Source organism: Equus quagga, chromosome 4, assembly GCF_021613505.1.
Source record: "Equus quagga isolate Etosha38 chromosome 4, UCLA_HA_Equagga_1.0, whole genome shotgun sequence".
Classification (NCBI taxonomy): Eukaryota; Metazoa; Chordata; class Mammalia; order Perissodactyla; family Equidae; genus Equus; species Equus quagga.
This window is the reverse complement of record NC_060270.1, coordinates 102,486,393-102,507,763: the sequence shown is the minus strand read 5'-3', so window position 1 is coordinate 102,507,763 and position 21,371 is coordinate 102,486,393. Positions and strand designations below refer to the sequence as shown.

General features: G+C 34.0%; 1 protein-coding gene across 1 annotated transcript in view; it reads right to left on the bottom strand.

The window, feature by feature from the left end:
- Positions 1-21,371, bottom strand: part of SLC4A10 (solute carrier family 4 member 10) — a 197,261-nt gene that overhangs the window by 163,723 nt on the left and 12,167 nt on the right. Inside the window, exon 2 of the mRNA XM_046658900.1 lies at positions 7,372-7,453. Coding sequence (XP_046514856.1) covers positions 7,372-7,453 — 82 coding nt within the window. The remainder of the gene's footprint in view (positions 1-7,371; positions 7,454-21,371) is intronic.

Genomic DNA, 21,371 nt, shown 5'->3' with positions numbered 1-21,371 from the left:
TTTACTTTGGTTACAGAATATTGTATCATAATTATAGGATCAGCACTCATTATCTATGGTTTTTTACTGAAAAACATTTTTGACTGAGGTGTGGGAGGGTACTATCATTGATAGAATTATGTCATATGATAGCTTTATGCTAGGTGCTTTATTTACATTATTTTTGGACTTTGGGTCCATAATATATTAAGTCACCCCTAAAGGAAATAAACTAGTAAACCAATTTTTTTTCTAAAATGGAATGAGCAAAAGAATATCGAGATTGAGGTATAATTTTCTCTATTTAATTCTTGACTTAAAAGCATTTTACTATCTGCTAAAAGCAATAAAAGACAAAAGAAATGTCTTTTTTATTTAATTTGTAGGCCAAGATTTAAACATTAGTTTAACTTTTCCATTAAAGTTTTAAATTTATGAATTCCTGAAAATCAGATTAAAATGTAACTAGATTTATTTATCTGAATACAGTGCAACGTAATTAGAAACTCCTGTATTTACATGTTAAATATTTGACAGGTAATTAAATATTTGATGACTATTAATTATGAACCTAATCACACTATAAAAATTTAACTTCTTACATGATTAGTGACATATTATTGAATTATATATGTGAGATTTAATGCAACACATTTTTTAGTACCTATCTAGTTTAAAAAAAAGTGTTGGATATCATGGGAGAATGCAAATAGGTGTCCGATGAAGCTTTGTCCCTCAACAAGCTTATAATCAAATAAAAAAGATAAGAAAATACATATGTAACAAAAATATAAGAAAAGATGTAAACTCAGAAAGAAAGGTGTTGAGGAAGAAGATAATTTTTCTGCCAGGAGGGATCAGTTTATGCTAATGAATGGGCAGAAGGGGCATTCTATTTCTGTGTGGAGGGAAAACACCAGCAAGTGGAAGAGATGAGATGGCAGCAATCTGGAATGCGGCAATCTAAAAGGTTTTAAACAGAAAGTCTTTAATAATATTCCTGAGGTTTTATTGCTTCTTCTATGTTCTCAGACTGTAGAAAACTAGCAGGTATTACGTTAGAAATACTTGCTAAAAACATGGAAAATAACAATCCCTCTCTCCCTAAATCAGTGATTGGGGAGAAATTTAACTGGCAGGGAGGAATGTCAGCTATCACACGTGTAAGGTTAGGCAACAAAGGGGTATGAAGGGTAAAAGTGCAAGCATTCTATACCACACTGCAAAAATTAACTCAGAAAGGATCAAAGACCTAAACATAAGAATCAAAACTATAAATTAGAAGGAAACACAGGGAACACTTTAACACATTGGATTTGGCAAGGATTTCCTGGATATGACACCAAAAGCACAGGCAACACAAGTAAAACTAAACAAATTGTACTACATCAAAATTAACATTTTCTGTGTATCAAAAGACACAATCAACAGAGTGAAAAGGCAAGCTATGAGTGTGGAGAAAATATATGCAAATCATACACCTGATAAGGGGTCAATATCCAGAATATATAAAGAACTCCTACAACTCAATAACAACAACAACACAACCAATTAAACAACAGGCAGAGGACTTGCATAGACATTTCTCCAAAGATGATACCCAAATGGCCAAAAAGCATATGAGAGTTAACATTGCTAATTATTAGGAAAACACAAATCAAAACCACAATGAGATATCACTTCACATCCATTAGGATGGCTACTATTAAAAAAAAATCACAAGTGTTGGTGAGGATGTGGAGAAATTGAGATGCTTGTGCACTGTTGGTGAGAATGTAAAATTGCGCATCGTCTCTGGAAAACAGTATGGCAGTTCCTCTAAAAATTAAAAATAGGATTTCCTTATGATCCAGCAATTCCACCTATGGGAAATATTCAAGAGAATTGAAAGCAGGATTTCGAAGAGATATTTGCACACCCATGTTCATAATGATACTATTTGCAATAACCAAGAGATGGAAGCACTATGTCCATCGACAGATGAATGGATAAACAAAATGTAGTATATACATACAATGGAAGTCAGCCTTAAAAAGGAAATTCTAACACATGCTACAAAATGGATGAAACTTGAGGACATTATGCTAAGTGAAATAAGCCAGTCCGAAGAAGAAAAATACTGCAAGCTTCCACTTATATGAGGTATCTAGCATAGCCAAATTCATAGAAACAGAAGGTAGAATGGTGGTTGCTAGGGCCTAGGGGGAGGAGGAAATGGACAGTTGTTGTTTAATGTGTACAGAGTTTCATTTTTCAAAGATGAAAAAGTTCTGGAGGTTGGTTACACAACAATGAGAACATACTTAACACTACTGAACTGTATGCTCAGAAATGGTTAATATGGCAGATTTTATGTTATGCATTTTGTATCACAAAAAAAAGTGTTTAAACAAAATTTTAGCAAAAAACAATTCAGTTGTTTGAGAGTATTTCCTTGACTGGAAATTGATCAGTTCAGTCAAAATAGCTAAAATAATAGCATATCATATTTAGCCATTGAATTTTCTTCTCTTTATTATCATCTAATTATTAATAGGACCTCCTATTTTTAGTGACTTGTCATTAATTTACTCTTACACCTGCAGAAGATACAATGGTCATATCTGAAAAAATTCATTAAATTTTAAAGTACAGGCATCCATTCTGAGAAAAACTGAACAAGGGTGAACAATGAAGAGAGAATCAAGGTGAATAAGAATAACTCAAGGGGCACTTGGTTATTTTATTGGGCCCATGTGGAAACTGATCCCACCCTAGAGTTTAGACTCAGTACAGCATTGCACACTCTTTCATGTTCTTTTTATCAGATTTATCGGGAAACAGACTCTGAAATGCATCTGTCTTATCATGACCTCCAACATACTTGCCACTTCTTTTTTTTTTTTTTTTTTGAGGAAGATTACCCCTGAGCTAACATCCACTGCCAATCCTCTTTTTTTGCTAAGGAAGACTGGCCCTGAGCTAACATCCATGCCCATCTTCGTCTACTTTATATGTGGGACGCCCGCCACAGCATGGCTTGATAAGCAGTGTGTAGGTCCACACCCAGGATCAGAACCAGCAAACCCTGGGCCGCGGAAGAGCCTGCGAATTTAACCACTGCACCAGCAGGCCAAACCTAATACTTGCCACTCCTTGTTCATTTATTCACAGTAGTGAAACAATGTGATGTTCTGCAGAACATCCATCCAGTCCAAATCCCTTCGGACTCTACCCTGGGACAGAGGGTAGGAGAGTTAAACAGCACTGGAGCAAGACCATAAACGTACCTTGCTGTACTCCCCAAAGGAATGTTGACTTCTGGTACTCCTTCTTGAAAGTAACAGAAAAAAATGCATTTGCCAGATCAAGAGCTGCATAACATGTACCTGAGGCCGTGTCAACCTGCTCTAAAAAACTCCACATCTGATACAGCAGCTGCAATCTACCCTACCATTTGGCTGAGTTTGCCGTAGACCATTACCATCCTTTAGAATTTGACAAGTGGCCAGATTGGTGCATACTTCAGGTCTTTAAAGGGCACTAATCTCTGCCATTTCCTGTCAGATGCAATACTGATTTCATTCACCATTATGGCCAGGGCAAGTAGTTTCAGAGCCTTCTCACCCACTACAATGGTTCTTAACTGCAGAGCTTAAGAAATCAACGTGAAGGTCTGGCCAGTTACCAAGTATGTCTATTGGTACTGCTCAGGGACCAGCAAAATGATCAATGAGTGGGTGAGATTCCCCAGGAAACACACTCTGAGATTTGTTGGAGAAAGCTGTCAGAATAACACCTTTGAGGAAATACAGGCAGCAGCATTTGGCAGAGGAAGAAGTTGAATTACGGTACAGTTGCAATAAAGGCCTCAGGTGACTCCACAGGAGGTTTTGAAGCTGAGACAGCCCTTCAGGTTTGTACCAAACTGAAGCAAGAGGACTGAGCCTTTATATTCCTTCACTGATCGTTCATTGAATTCAATATGCCACAGGGGAGGTAACTCCCATAGGCAAGAGGCAGCTCCCTCCAGCTAAAGGTAATTTCTAGGGAAGAACTCAGGGGTGAGACAACAGAGGCAACACCCATGGCGACTGGAGAAATGGAGAAATAAGTGCCTCAGTCCTTAAGAGGGGCTATTGGTGGTTCATTGGAACACCCACTACTAGGGTTGCCAGATTTAGCAAATAAAAAATGATAAATAAAATATTGCATGGCATACCTATACTAAAAAGTTATTCATCATTTATCTAAAATTCAAATATAACTGAGCATTGTGTATTTTATCTGGCCACTCTATCCACTACACATATATTAAAGGGCAAGTAGAATAAAGAATTTCAAAGGTATTAATGCATTTCTCCTTTTATAATCTTATACTTAAGATAGTACTAATCCCACGTGGATGTGGGACTCCATAAATAAAAACTGGTTAACCTCACAATTTTTGCTCTACTCAGAATCCTGAGGTAGACTAACTATAACCACCTGGCATTTCTATAAGCTGTACTCAGGATGTTAAATTATACCAGTAATTCTACTAGCTAAGTATATACACATAAGTCCTGAGAAACAATAGTTTTCAAATTTAAAATTTTAATTGAAAGAAGAGTTTATAAAATGTGTGTTTGTCTTCAATATCAATTCCCGACTCTATTTCATTTAAAATAAATATCTATTGGTGTGTCTTATCTGCATTACTAAAGAAGCTCTTAAAAAGTAGAGCCCTGGTCTTTTCCTTTAATTAAATAAAAGGAGAAATTACCACCGCCATTACTCTCAGTAATGTTATCTTTCCAACTGGTGCTCCCCCACTTATTCATTTTATATTCTGCTGCCAGTTGATTGTTCCTGAACCATGACATCCATCACATGGCCCCTGCATTATTTTCTGAGTCAGAGTAATCAATCTGGAAACCACTAATAGATCTATTAATTCTTTGCATCCATCACAGCAGAATCCTCCATAGCATCCTCAAATGTTAGGATGTTTATCTACTTAGCATGATCTGGGAGCAAAACAAACATTTAGAAAGTCAATATAAATAAGAATTTTCCTATTTCCCTTCAGAATTCTAAAATGTAGGGGCCAGCCCAGGGACATAGTTGTTAAGTTCACGAACTCCACTTCAGCAGCCCAGGGTTTTTGGTTTTGGATCCTGGGCTCGGACCTACACACCACTCATCAAGCCATGTTGTGGCAGCATCCCACATACAAAATAGAGGAAGATTGGCACAGATGTTAGCTCAGGGACAATCTTTCTCACCAAAAAAAAAACTAAACAAAAAACTAAAATGTAATGTTACATTTGCATTCTATGACGTTAATTTCAATCACCAGTGATTTAGCCACAATTATTCACTTCTGGAATTAAAATACCCACTATAACATCAAAAAACAGAACAAAATCTGGCTTAACCGACTGTGTTTTGCCAATCAGAAATGTCTTTTAAATAGCATCATACACTGTCACCCATATTCCCCAACCACGCCCAGTAAAAGAAAATATATGTCATACATGTTGATATATAATTAAAATGACCTTATTAAATCTTATTTTTGTATTACATATTTTCCATCCAAAGGGACCACTCAATATTTTGCTGTAATTATTTATAAATTATTAACAGTTAACTTCCAATTATCTGTGTCTGGATCAACTATCATAATCTTTAAACCCAACATGGCTTTTCCCTGGAATTGAGTCTATTTTTAGGCTAACTTCTAGATTTATTAGGTTTTCTCGTGTGTGTTTAATAAATACAAGCATAGCTTAAGTCATGGCCCAACACGAGAAGGAAGGTTAAATATACTGCTGAAGAAAAGAGTAATATAATGGCATTTCAAACCCAAGAGGAAATCATCTCTATATTATCCATTATCAATTACGTGTTTCAAGTTTGTGCTCCCTTCAATTTGTGTAATGAATATGGATAGCACAGTGAGTCACTACGCCCACCCAATAAGTACCTTTCCAGATCTTGGTATTTTCTCTGCACCAAGCAAAATGTCAGGCACAAACAGAGTAGGTATAGTTGTTGAAAGTCATCTCTAAATATTATATTAATTCTCCTGTTATTTAATTGTTTTAGCTAAAGACAAGACCTAAGCACAATGAATTTAATTGTAATTTAAGCAGTTACAATACAATTCCTAAGGGGAATAAATCCTTACTTCTCAGTTTCAGTAGATTATTGGGAGCTATCTGATTAGTTTTACTTAAGACTACTTAGGTTTCTCTTTTCACTCAAAAGATGAAAATTTCATATATCTTGTGTCTCACTAGTAATAATTTCTGGTTAAAAAATAAAAATGAGGGGCTGGCCCAGTGATGTAGTGGCTAAGTTCACATGCTCTCCTTCTGTGGCCCAGGGTTCGCAGGTTTGGATCCTGGGCACGGACCTAAGCACAGCTCACCAAGCCATGCTGAGGCAGCGTCCCACATACAAAATAGAGAAAGACTGGCACAGATGTTAGCTCAGTGACAATCTTCCTCAAACAAAAAGAGGAAGATTGGCAACAGAGATGCTAGCTCAGGGCCAATCTTCCTCACCAAAAAATAAACAAATAAATAATAAATAAATAAAATAAAAATGAACTAGTAGTGTGTGTACATTAAACTTTGGTGTAATAATAATTGTCAATACTTTTGTAATTCTTATGCCAGCTACTATTCTAAGTATTTTTCCCTTCATTTTCATAAAATCTTTAGGAAATATATTCAATTATTATACTTATTTTAACAGTTGAGAAAACTGAGGTGCAGAGAAGTTAACTAACTGGCTGAAGTTTCTGTAGCAAATAAGGGGCAGAACTGGTATTTGAACTCAGTACAGTTTGGTTTGAGAGCCTGTGCACTTAACTACTAGACCATACTACCTCCCTGTTGAATTATCTGACCTTCTTCCTATTGAAGAGAACACAGACAAATGGTGCCTCCACCTCTCTCTCATATATATCTGAGTAGAACTAGAACACCAATTATCTTTAACTCTCTTCCAGTGACATCCTACTCTGACAATATAGGCTGGCTTAGATGCCCCTCCTGTCTAGTCTCCTCTCTCACATAGTACCTAAGATGCTGGTCTGTTATAATTTTTTTCTTTGCATTCCCCAATCAATAATAATTCCTTGAAGCAAGGGTTATTGAAAGACTGGCACACAACACAGTGCCTGGAATATAGCAGAGGTTCAATAGATGTCTGTTGGATGAATGACCACTTCTCATTGCTTAGGCCTGCCCTTTGGCATTCTGGACTGCACCAAAACAATCATTTCCACCACCCATCACCACCATCATTACTCTAATATCAGCTTCTGCAATTCTCCACATCGTGACAAATTTTGTATTTCTCTTTGAAATGCTTTAGAAAAGCATACCAACAGCTATCCCAGAGGAAAAAATGTCTTACCTTCTAAATCTTCTTTCTCAAAGTGTGTTTTGAGAATAGAACGAGTTCCACCTCTATCCACAACTGCCTCTTCATCGTTTCTCTGTAGAATGGGAAGAAAGAAGATGACATGATAGCACATTTATTCTCTTAATTTCAGAAACTAAACTTTAATAGGATCTAATAGTTTAGGGGTTTAATTCAGCCACTTCAACCTATTTGTACATGATTATTCTATATGATTATCAAGTGTTAGTTTAAAAAGGAGGAGACTAAAATTAATTTGACCACTTATTCAGTGGAGGAATGTCATTTGATTTTCCATGAAATGGAAGGCAGTCAAACATTCCAGTTGGCATCATTTGTTGGTGAGAGGAAAAACAGAAAACAAACAGTTATCCTGTCAATTTAGTAACACGCATTCTTATCTCTGATAGAGAATTCTTGTTAACAAGATAACATTTTGAACTACACAAGGAAAATATGAAAATCATTAGCATTAACACCACTAATGCTATGGCAGGGTGAAATAATTCCACTCCATTAAAAATGGGGCGGGGGGGGATCTAATCTCCTGATAGCAATTAGTAACAATTATTAGGTAAACTACAACTCTAATTACTTTGCTTCAGTATAATGCATTTTATTCAAACTAAACTATAAATTACAATCATGTGCATTAAACCTTCATTCAGTTTGTATATATATACATAAACTGCTATATATATATACACATACACTTTTTTACCTATTTGGAATGGCTGGGCAGACGTTGTCTTCTGGACATCCTACATGCTCAAAACAATACACTGACTGATTTGGTACTCAATAAGACAATGGGGGAAGGGGTGAGTATAATCCATTTACTATGCAGAAATAGACAAAACACAAAATACTGAATGAAGGGAAATACAAATTATTTCCAACTTTTATCTGATTGTTAACACATACATAAAAATTGCCTTAAAAGTGAACACTGAGCACAAAAGGAGAAATGGGAAGGTAGACTAAAGATGAATGAGTCTTCCAAGATCTATTTCTAAGCCTATTCTAGTATAAGACTTTAAAAAAGTAAAAGATTTGTGTCTTCTTTGAAAGCTTTTTAATTCCTGAACATAATCACGATAAAGATTTAGTCTCCATGTTTTAAAAATCAGTAATTTCAACTGCAGGATTAGAGACATACTTCAACCTAGAAAGACTGGCTGTCATGTGCTTCACATGCAGCAAAACATACAGAAGAAGGACATGTTTTATAGTCTGTAGTCCTGTGTCTTTCTGAGAACATGTGCTGAGTCAGGTCAGGGCAAAGTGTTTGAAATCAGAGTTAAAGAAATCTACACTATGAATGAGAGAAAAAAATGAAAGTGAATACAGGATTCAGAGTTCATTGCTCTTCTGTTGGGCAGTTTTAAAAATCTGTTGGTTTGAGCAATAATAACAATAGAAAAAACTAAAGATGGGATTTATATAATTTCCCTAAACCAAAAAAATCCAAGTTTCAGCCTATTTAGAGTCTGTTCTTGATACATTTACAAGTCAAATCTATCCTGTATGCAAATACATTCAAATATGTGTCACATTGGAATGTATCTCTGCCCTCAGGGGTGTTGTTAGGAGGAATGCCCAAGGCTAAGTCATGCATCCATGTTCAAAGGCCAGAAGGAGCACTATTCCACTATATCTCACAATGGTAGTCTTTCAAAACAAATGCAAAATGGAAAACTTTATATAGAATATAAGCTGTATTCTCCTATATAATATTTAATTTTGATTTCAAGGACCTGAATCAATTTTCAACTTATATAAAATGGCTTATCTGCTTATTTTTAAAAAGCATGTATACTGTCCATAAACAAAAGATAATTGTATTGAATAGCTAATGTTAAGATATTGAGATAAAACAAAATTTTGCAGCAGAAGTAGAAGCGGAATTTAAATAGGAAATAGTTGATTATTTAATTACTATACAAGTTGCAAACAGAAGTGACCTAGTTTGAACGTTGCTTTGAAAGAAAAAAGAACTAGAAGCTAGAATGCAAATGTGATTCAATGTAAGTGACCAATTTTCAGGTTTCATATACATTATCCTCTTTAAATACTCTCTGGATATTCCATAAAGACATCAAATGTATGATCTCTCAATCTGAAAATGCCCGAGATAAAAATTAATACTAATACACATACTGAAATTCCTCTACTTTGATTATAGTTCAAAAGATCATTTCAATATTTTTGAAGACTTTTTAATGGAGTATTTCCCTTCCTCCTTATTACCAAGAGCAAGTAAACACGGGATGTGATGAAGGGAATGCAGAGGGACATATGGGACTAGGTGCCAGTCTATGTGGTAATTCCAAATAGACTGGTAAGGTTTTTATTATACATTTTATTCTATACATTAATGTGCCTTAATTACCATTTAGGAACAAATTTTATCACTGTGTAGGGAGAAAACATATAAATATACTACATTGCCTCCCAATACAATTTACCCTTGCCACCTCATTGAGTAAACATTCATAAAATGATTGATTCCATTAAATAGCAAAGGACAATGTTTTAAAATTTGGGGGGATATGACCCATAGTAAGAAATATATTCTATATCCCAAGAAGTCACATATTCATATATATGTAATCAAAACAAAAGTTTCACAAACCAAAATTTACCCTTACTATAAGCAATGCATTCTAATATTTTCTGTTCTAGGGTATTCTATTTCATTTAAAATGCTAGTCACTATCCATTAAATTTACTTCAGGCTAAAAAATGGGTTTGTTCTTCCTTCCACCAGGAGAGTAATGGTTTGCTCTTCCTAGTTCCACTGAAGCACATATCTCCCATGCCTTTCCAGGAAGGAACGAAAAAATACTATTATCTATGATCCTCTCTAGTTAACCCCTGCATATGACTAAACTGATTTGTATTCAGTTATTTTAAAGGGAAACTCCATGCAATTGGCATAACCCAAATGCATTCTATGGTTTTCTACAATTTGATTACTTCTAAACATTTAGACATTTGTGTTTTGGATACAAATGTATATAAATGTAAATTGGGAGTATATCTACCTCCAAAAAAAGTTTTTGAAAGGAAGAGTTTTGTTGTTTTATTTTACTAAACTTATTAAAAAGAAATAGCAGAAAAAAGAGCTTTCTAGCTCAGTTCTCATGTTTGAAGTGACCTTGAACCAATATACTCTTTTATGAAAGAGCAACTAATATGGGCCAGCACATGTAAGTGTTAAAATACTCAAATAAAAATATCAACAATTTCTTCTAGAATTGTTTATAAATACAATTAAGCTCTCTATGAATATGTAAATAACGTATTTTTTTCATTTATCATAACTCTTGAATACAGACTTCAGTGAAATAAACTTTTCTAGTTATACAAACCAAAATCTAACACTATTTCCATAAGTAGGAAAATTCAAACTTTTTCATGTCTTTTTGATAATTCTCATATCATTTGAGAATAGATTAATAGAGGAGAAAACAGTTCATTTCCAATTTAGAATTCTTTCTTCCCTAGAACTATTTATCATATAAATTTTTTAAAAAGCAACCACTTTTAATGTCTTTTTTATTAGGTATTAGAATAGTATCATGTGTTGTATATTCTCCACTAGCCCTTACAGATCCACTTTCCACTCTTCTCCACCATGTTCTGTCTTTGTGGTCTGCATCACCACATTCCTTTGTCTTCTAGCGTCCAACTGAGTTCAGCCAATGAGAGATAATGACAGAGGACCAGAAAGTAGGAGACATGGGCCCTGTTGGGTCGTAGTTTGGGAATGGCTGTGTTCTCTATCAAAGATCAGAGCTCTTGTCATGTGACTCTTCTAGGGCTATAGGTCTTGCCACTTTGCATTAACTGTTCCTACACCTTGATCCTTTAGGCCTAGGAGGAGTGACAGTTTCTGACTGTTGCAGTTTCCTGGGATTTCACTAAAGCTAATTGATATCCCTTTATCTTGCCTACATTTTTAAAATAGTCCCTTCATTAAGCTCTTTCTGTCATCTTTGTAGAGTGACCATCTGTTTCCTGCTGCGACCCTAATCCACACATATGTGTCACATTTGTTTTAATGACTAAAAATCCATGACATCAAATTTTTTGGAGATGGGCATATAATTCAAATGGGAACCTACACACATGACTTTGACTAAGAAATATCTATCATAAAAATATTGCTGAGGGGCCAGTCCAGTGGTGTAGTGGTTAAGTTCACACGCTCTGCATTGGTGGCCCAAGGTTCACAGATTCGGATCGCCAGGCGTGGACCTATACACCACTCATCAAGCCACGCTGTGGTGGTGTCCCACATACAAAATAGAGGGAGATTGGCACAGATGTTAGGTCAGGGACAATCTTCCTCACCAAAAAAATTAAAAAATGAAAATAAACCACATTGGAATGGGGGAAATAAAAATAAACCTAAAATATACAAAATAAATATTTTTTAAAATACTGTTGAATGAAGAGAAGAGAAAAAAATGGTAGGGAAGAGAGTTCATCAAAGAACTCTCAATAGCATGATTAACTCAAGAACGATTAGTTTCTGAAAGACATGAAAAAGAAGGTATAGAATAAACTTCTGGATATGTGAAAGGGAGTGAAGAGCAATCAAATATAAATATTTAAGACTTGCAAAGAATATTCCCCATAACTCAAGGAATGTATGTGTATATTTTTACTCACGAAGCTCCATGCAGAAGTGACCCTTCAATTCAGTGTACAAGGTCTCTCTTGGTTAATATGAATGAAACGTTTTCTAGTTGTTTTAAGGAGTAATAGAAATATATAGACACATATGTTTTATAAACATGACCAGAGAGCTAGTTTTCTAAGTGTTTATTATTTCCATAGGCTCAAAACTTGTCAATCCTCATTAATGTTAAAAGTCTTCACAGAAAACTAAGGTTGATTTTACTCTCTTCACTAACATTAAAACATGTATTTTCCAAACTTGCAACATCTCACATATCATATTATTTTCATACTCTTCTTTAATAATGTGTTGCAATTGTTTCATTAAATAACAGATGCAAAATTTTAACGTCTTGGTTTTCTTAAATTATGATATAAAGAAAATTGAACATTAACATTTAGATCCAATGTTAATTTTCAACATATGCATCTGTATTTACTCTGGGGGCATTTAATTTCTTTCATTACCATGTAAGCTAAAGTATGACACAAATATAAAAAGGTAAACTGTTTAATCTCTAATTGTATTATGCTGTATTAAATAGGATAATATATGTGAAAGCATCAGCTCAGAGATTAACACAAAAGAGTTCAATAAATACTAGCTGAACTGGAATCTAAGCACAAGTGAAGCTTAACTTTAAATTTCACTTATCATATCATATTTTCATAAAATAAATGAACCCATCTAATTTTACTAGCATATACTTTGAAATTAGGTATTTAAAATCTAGTATCTACTCTAAAATATAGACTATACCATCTCATGGTAATATGAACTAAATCTATCTTATATACTGTTTTAATTAAATTATATGAAACATATTTATTCTAAAATAGCCCAGTAAATCACTCTTTCTCCTTCTCTATGTATTTTTATTAAAGAAGCAGTCAACTTCCTTTCTAAAGTATCTAATCGGGGAGGCGGCAATTAGGTTTCATTTACTTATGTAAAGTAAATGTGTTATTGCATCTTTACACATATAAGAAAAAAATAGAACTGAGAATAAGAATTGGAGAGGAAAATCCTCTGTCAAAGGAACAGGGCTAAGAACGCATAAACTAAATCGTTCTGTAAAAATTTCAAGATTTTTCTTATTCATTTACTTGGAAAACTCCGCCCATGCAAACATTAAAGACCACTTGAGAGACTACACAGTTAGGTCTGGGAAGTTCATCTGTTGAAATGAAATAGTCCAGAGTCAGGTTCAGGAGTGAAAGTCTTCCAAGGCTAGGCTATTTCTGGCTCAGAATTAATTTCATCACAACAAACAGTATTGTACTTATTACTGCCACAGTGACTAAAGAATACTATCTCTCCTAGTGGGTCCAACATCTGATGGTTTAAAACGTGAGAAGTTAAAAACAGTTTTAATTAGCCAAAAGTATTTTAAACAGTAGTGATACCTGCGTGATTGAGTTATCACCTTGTTTCCCTACCTGATCTTCCAGATTTGTCTGTTTGTTTTGAACTCCAGACTTGATTCCTACCTGGTTCTTAAGAGTCCTTCTAAAGCCTCAGTTCTGCCCACGAACCCAATTGTGTACCCAGACAATGGTATTAACTACTGCTAGATTTCCTTACATGCCTCAGGCTGTCTTTACTGTCTTCACGCTGCTTTCTCATAAATGCCATACAAGGCTCCATCTGTCTTGTCGGTTTTCCTTGATTTGTCCCACTGTGTCCTTCACTAAGCATCTGCCACATCCCCATGAGCTTGTTTGGTGCTCAAGTCCAAGTTCTTGCCAGTATGACCTATCGCTCTCCTGCTGATGCTCCATTTAGGAGGTCAACAGAAAGGCAGTGTTGGATAGACGCTGAAAGTTTCTCTAGGGGGCCATGTACCACCCGGATTCAAGCCCTGTTTCAATTAATCCCTAGCTGTGTGACTTTGGCATTTTATGTAATCTCTCTGTGTCTTGAGTGACTGACTAAGACGTGTAAGTTCTCAAAATTCCCAGGCATGTACTAAGTTCTCAATAAATGCCAATTATTATTATTGCTATTTATATTATTATTTGCAGTATTGGAACCACAAAAATCAATAAGACATGGTTCCTTCTCTCAACAAGCTTATAGAATTCATGTTAAGTACAACACACAATGGTATTGTGAAAGAAATTCATACAGGTAACACTCAACTATAAAGATTATTATTTTTCTCCAAAAAACTCAGTAAAGACTCCATTAAAAGAGACACATGACCTGATTTTTAAAAGATCAATATATCCTGGCCAGGCAGACAAGGGGACAAAGTGGTAGTTTGGTCATAAGTATCAAGACAAAAACCTAGCTTTTTGAATAAGGGTGAAAGACATTAGTGGAAGCCTGGAAGCTGGAGCAAGATTGACTTGATGCTAAACTGTCAAGCTACTCATTTGACTCTCCTTACAATCCAAATGGCTGGGGAAAAATTCTCCTCAAATCTTAGACAAGATAAAAAATCTTGATGTGAAAAAGTAGAACTTCTAGGAATTAGAAAAAATAGAGAGAGAGGGAGAGATTATTTTTTAAATTAAACACTCTATAGATGGGTGAAACAGTAGACTAGACAGAAGATATAAGAATTAGGAAACTGAGAACAAGATCTGGAAAAATTGCACAGAATGTAGCACAGAACAACAAGGACATGAAAAGTATGAAACAGATCATTTAAAAAATGGAAGATAATAAGAGAAAGTCTAACATATACGTAATTGAAGTTATAGAAGCTGAGAATAGAGAGAACAAGGGAGAAGTACTGTTTGAAAATAACAGGTGAAAAATTTCTGCAATTGATAGTAGAGATGAATCCTTGGATTCAAGAATCACAGTGAGTCACAAACAGGATAATTAAAAGATAATTCACACCCACACATATCATGTGAAACTACAGAATGACATATTTTAAAGCAGCAAGGAAAAAAAAGATTACGTATAAAGGAATGATAAAATAAAAATAGAAGCCAGGAAACAGTAAAACATCTTCAGGATACTAAGGAAAAACAATTGTTAGAAGTATATACCCAGCAAAGCTATCACTCAAGGAAGACATTTTTGCCAAACAGAAACTGAGAGCATTTATCACCAAGCCATCCTTCCTAAATGAATTTCTAAGTATGTACTTCAGGAAGAAATAAAAAGATCCCACAAAGGATGTCTGAGATGCAGAAGGAATGCTGAGCCAAGAAACAGAGGATATAAACAAATATAAGTAAAATAAAAATAAGATGAGTTTACAAATCAACTTCATGATCCCTAAGATCTTTTCTAGTTGTACAATACTTAAATTTTTCTTATATTAAGTTTTTTTCTACTTCAGTGTAAGGGTCATTCTTTGCCTGTATTCAAGGATCCATCTGTGCTTTAGTCTAAGATAATAACATTTATAATCCCCCCGTATATCAATACCGTTCTCCATTCAAAATCTTGATTTTTTACTAATATCTCCACTCAAAATCTTGATATTTTTACTAATACAATTTAAACTTGTAGGAGACATAAGTATCAATTACAGAAAGGGGACAGAAGTTTGCAAAAATATTTTAAAATAAATTTAGTGATTTCTACCTTTTCCATCAGGAATAAAGGTTTCTTCTTTGCAACTTTGTAAGAATCTAGAAAATTAGAGTACTGTCCAAGTATTTAGCCTTCTCATCACAAATTAGGACAGCTCTGAGTTGGCCTACATACACAGCAGTCAATTATATAAATTATTTAAACTGAAATAAACCCATAGTGTCTGTATGAGTTATAGGTGAATTGGATTTGAACATTCAATAATTTGCAAACTGAAGATAGAAAGAATTTTCCTGATATAACTAAAACCAACAAATCAAACCAGTTAGGGCAAATAATAAAATAATATTTATAAGACATTATTGATTAAATAAGTAGGAAAATTCCAAAATGTTTTTAAATAACTAAAACGGTATTGAGGAGGAAGAAAAATAAAACATTAGAAGATGAACTTCAATGATGAGTAAACAAGTAGTGAAAAGAGACATTTCAGGTATACACATGAGGTATGAAAACTGTAGTGTTTAAATATTAATTTAAAAAGTAAAGTAAGCAACAAGTTCAGTGATTTTTTTCTTTAACTTTAATGATTGCTTATTACTGATGTTTTATCATATTACTGATAAAGTAGTAGAAATCTGAGTAGCCAAGCAATTTACTAAAAAATTGACTATTGCATTTAATACCAACTTTACGCCAACGATTTTCCGAATTGCACAAATGCCAAAAATGTGGGAGAGTGAGTGGAGAAGGGCCATTGTATTTACTTTCCCCTTTAAATCTAAAAAAGAATAAAACCAAACAAACAAAAAAAAACTGTGCTCTTAAATTTTCTAATTGTCTCAAAATCCAAGGGATAAAGAAAAATAAAATAAAGACTACCCTAAACATGGAAAAAAATGGAATTGGATTTGAAATGGGAAATGAGAAAAAAGAAAGGGATGAATAAAAACATATATAACTCTCCTGATGCATAACTTCTTAAATTTCCTCAATTATTTAGTCCCTGCACAAGCCCAAAGACTATCTATTATTTAAATTAAATTTGTGTATAATTGAGATGTGAGGATTTCTTCTACTTCTTTGAAGAACCAAGCTCCAATTATTAGAAATATATGTAATTAATCTGCTTCTCTACTTATATTTAACTGAAACAGACAAAACTAATTTATACTTTGCATCACAGCTATAAATAGCTCTCATTTTTTAAATTCATACTATCAATAGGCACAGAGCTAAGGTCTATGAGAGGAAGCAGAGTGGTGGCTAAGAAAATCTGTGAAACCAGACCGCTTGGGTTCATATCCAGTTCAGACACTTACTACTTACTTGGGTTCATATCCAGTTCAGACACTTACTACTTACTTAGCCCTGCGACTTTGAGCAAACTCTTTGTGCCTCAATTTCCTCATATGCAAAATGGGAATTATTTTATTTACTTCATATGGTTATTATGAACATTAAATGAGTTACATGTTGTTAATGTGTTTAGAACAGTACCTAGGAGTTCTATATTAGTGTTAGTCAAGTAAATATACTTTATCTTATATAATCCTCTCAACAGTTCTAGAAAGTAGACATATTTATCTCCACTTCAAGGATGAGGAATTTAAAGCTCAGTTAAGAAAGGCTAAACGATTTGTTCACGAGTATAATTTGCTCAACTAACATTAGGCAGGATTAGGATGGGAATCAAATGTTATACGAATTTAAAATTCACGTTTCTTTCTACTGTGTCACATACTGCCTCATTTTCTCAAAAACTTAGCCATTTTTCTCCCAATTTTTACATGTTGCATATATAACATTAACAATAACAGAAATTTTATATAGAAAACATTAAATGACATTCAAGCCCTCTTTCTGAAACCTTAGAATTTCCTATATTTTCCTCTAATCCATGTCAATAAGAATATATGTGAACATAGTTATGTATTTTGATTCTTTTAATCTTAAAGTGTGGTTATTACTAGTGCTTACAATATCATGTGGTCCTCTATCTTTTCCTGGACTACAAGAAGAGTATTATACGTTTCCCAGACTCTTGCAGTAACTAGTGTTGACCAAAAGGTTCTAAGCAAAAGTAATATCGTGTGTCACATCAGGGCCAAAGTACAGAAGAATGGCTTTGCTCCGGACTCCTCTCTTCCCAAGTGCAGTGACCAAAATCAGGTGTCCAGGTGGTGCAGCTATAAAATCATCGAGCCGCTGTCAGTTTGAATTCCTGAGCGACTGTGTGGAACAGAATTTCCCAATTTCAGCCCTGACCCACTCTAGAAATGCAGTATGAACAAGAAATAAATGTTCATTCTATTAAGCCACTGAGATTTTGGAGTTATTGCTGCAGCATACCTTAGTCTATCCTGACTAGGGAGAAAACAAACATTTTTATATTTATACTTCTCAAAATTATACTTTCTAATTGTTACATAATATTTCATCCAGTTGGATCTTATATAGTTTGCTTAATGCTTCCCGTAGTATTGGCCACTTAGATTTTTATCTAATTTCTCACTAATACAAATAATTTTTCAATAGCTGTATTTATAAAGATTACATGTTAGAAAATTTAACAGAAGCATATAGAGGATAAATAAATTACTATCTTTGGTTCCTACTGCATCAAACACTGGATACAACTGACTACGTATTTAAAAGTACTCGTGTAAAATGCAATTGAATGGTAGAACATACTTTTCTAATGAAATAAAGAAATCTTAAAGGAAGAAGTTAAGACAACAGGCTAAAGAAGATAGACTTTGATGCAGAAATAGCTACACAAGAGCAGAGATTTAAAAATGAGAAGGGATGAAGATATTGGACCTGTGAGAAAAACAGGTTAAAAATGTTTAAAAGACAGGATCAACATTATGAGAGAAAATAGAATGAGAAAAACAGGTATATGCCACCGATAGCTATTTGTTAGTATGTGAAAAAAGAGAGAATGATAATGGCTTAAAATTTTAAAAATAGAAATATTAGAATATTGGACTTCGCATATGGCTGCTGAGAGGACTCCTTAAAATCATCTAATCTATGATCCTTATTTTAAAGGTGAGAAAACTCAGATCCTAAAAGATTAAGCCAAAATCTCAATTAATCACACAACACAGCTTCCATTTCTTCTCTACTTCAGATTCCTCCACCTTCTGAAGTTCGTGAAAGCAAACAGTCTAAGTTTGGAAAACACACACCATATCAAGAAAAGAATTAATATGACGTTGAAGATAAGCTTTTCTCATTTTAGGCAAATAATCAGCCTTCAGTTGCCCAAACAGACTAAGACGGTTACTAACAATAACAGCCATGGACAATGTTAGGTGCTTTTCAAACGTCATCTCACTAGACTCTACAGCATATTATCCCCACTTCACAAATGGGAAACTGAGGCTTCATAATTAACTAATTTTCCCAAAACTATAGAACTAGTAAAGTGCAGAAACAGGATTTCGACTTTGATCTGTTTAATTCAAAAACTCATGTTTCTTGCTTCAGTAAATCTTCAGAGAGAAGCTGAGCCAGGCTAAGTTTTGAAGAATAAGGTTTTTGAAACAGTGAGGAGGATGGGAAATGAGGCAGGGAGATGAGCACACACAAAGGCATAGGAAAAAGTTAGTGTTAATTAGGAAATTCCAATTGTTTGATATGATTATTAGAGCACAAGGTACCCACTGAAAGTATAAAAATGAAGCTGGAAAGTGAGGGTTCACCTGCACAACAAAGATCTTTGTGTGACTCACATATTTTGCACCACGTAAGTAAAGATTATGAAGTGTTCTACAATTTAATAATTTTAAAGAAATTGTTTAGCTCAGGGCCAGTCTTCCGCACATACACACACAAAATAAAAATAAAAAAATAAAAATTGGGGGTATAGTTCTTTGAGTTTAATCACATATTTAGATCCTGGAGCCACTACCACAATCAAAATACAGAATAGTTCCATTTTTCCAAGAAACTCCTTTATACTATCCCTTTTTAACCACGCTGTTTTGCGTGTTGATATCTATGTGTTGAGTTTGTTTCCAGAAACCTTGCCAAAGTAATTAGTTTTATGAGTTTTGTTTGTTGATTAGAGTTTTTGGGATTTTCTAAATAAACAATCATGTCTGTGCATAGGGACAGTTTTATTTCTTCTTTTTCAGTCTGTATGGTTTTCTTTCTTTTCACGCCTCTTGCATTTGCTAGGTCTTGTAGTACAACATTGAATAGAAGTGGTGAGACTTCACATCTTTGCTCCGTTCCTCATCTTAAGGGTAGAGCATTCAGTCTCTCACAATTAAGTATCATGTTAACTGCAGGTTTTGAGTGATGCCCTTTCAGGTTGAAGAAGTTTCCTTCTCTTCCTAGTTTTCTGCAAGGTTTTTTTTGCAGGATGAATGTGGAATTTTGTCAAATGCTTTTTCTGCATCAATGAAATGATCGTGTGGTTTACCTTATTTGAACTGTTAATGTTGTGGATTACTTTGATTGGTTTGAAAATATTAAACCAGCCTTGCACTTTCAGGATAAAATCCATTTGGTCATGATGTAGTATTCTTTTTATAAATTGATGGGCTCAATTTGATAATGTTTTGTTGAGGATATCTGCATCTATGTTCATGAGAGATATTGGTCTGTACATTTTCTTTTCTTGTTCTGCCTTTGTATGATTTTGGCAGTATGGTAATTGTGCCTTCATAAAATGTGTTGGAAAGTGTTCCTCCCACTTCTGTTTTCTGGAAGAAATTATCACTTCTTCCTTAATTTTTTTGTAGAATTCTCCAGTGAAAACATCTGAGCCTGTATTATTTCTACCTTTGAAATGTTTCTAACTATAAATTCAATTTATTTAAATGTTATAGGATTATTTAGTTGATCTATTTCATTCTGGGTGAGTTTTGGTAATATGTTATTTTCATAGAATTGATCCATTTCTTCTAAGTTGACAAATTTACCCACGCAGAGTTTTTCCTAGTATTCTCTTATCAACCTTAAAATGTCTGAAGGGTTTATAATAACATTCCCTCTTTCATCCCTAATATTGGTAATTTCTGTCTTCTCTCTATTTTTCTTTGTCATTCTTAACAGACATTTGTTGATTCTCTTTCTGAAAGCTTTGGGGATCTCTTTAATCTCAGTCTCGGAAATTTTATGATGATGTTCCTCAGTGTGACTACTCTTATTTATTATGCTGAGGACTTGGTGTGCCCTTTAAATCTTGAAACACATGTCCTCGTTTCATAGTATTTAAAAGTTATTTTGAACTATTTCTTCTCCTCTCTTTTTTCCTGTTCTCTCTTTCTAGAACTATCTCAGATATCAGACCTTGTGTCTTCTAACTTTCGTATTCTTTCTGTCCTGTTTTCTACTTTCCTCTCAATTTTCTTAAAGATTATTTCATCTTTATGTTTCATATTTTCTGTTTAGTTTTTCATTTCTGCTATCATATTTTTAATTTCCAAGAACTCTTATTTGTTCTCTCAATATTCCTGTATAATAGCACCATCATTTTGTTTAATGGGTGAAATATCTGATCTTATCTCTCTAAAATTATTAATAATAGAATTTGCAAAGTTTTCTTTTCCCATTATGCTCTTTGCTCCCAATAGTTCAAGTATACAACATAATGATTCGATACTGGTATATATTGCAAAATGATCACTACAATAAGTCTAGTTAACATTTGTCAGTACACTTAGTTGCAGAATTTCCTTTTCTTGTGATGAGAACTTTTAAGATCTACTCTTTAGTAACTTTCAAATATGCAGTACAGTATTATTAACTATATCGCCATTCTACACATTACATCCTGTGACATTTATTT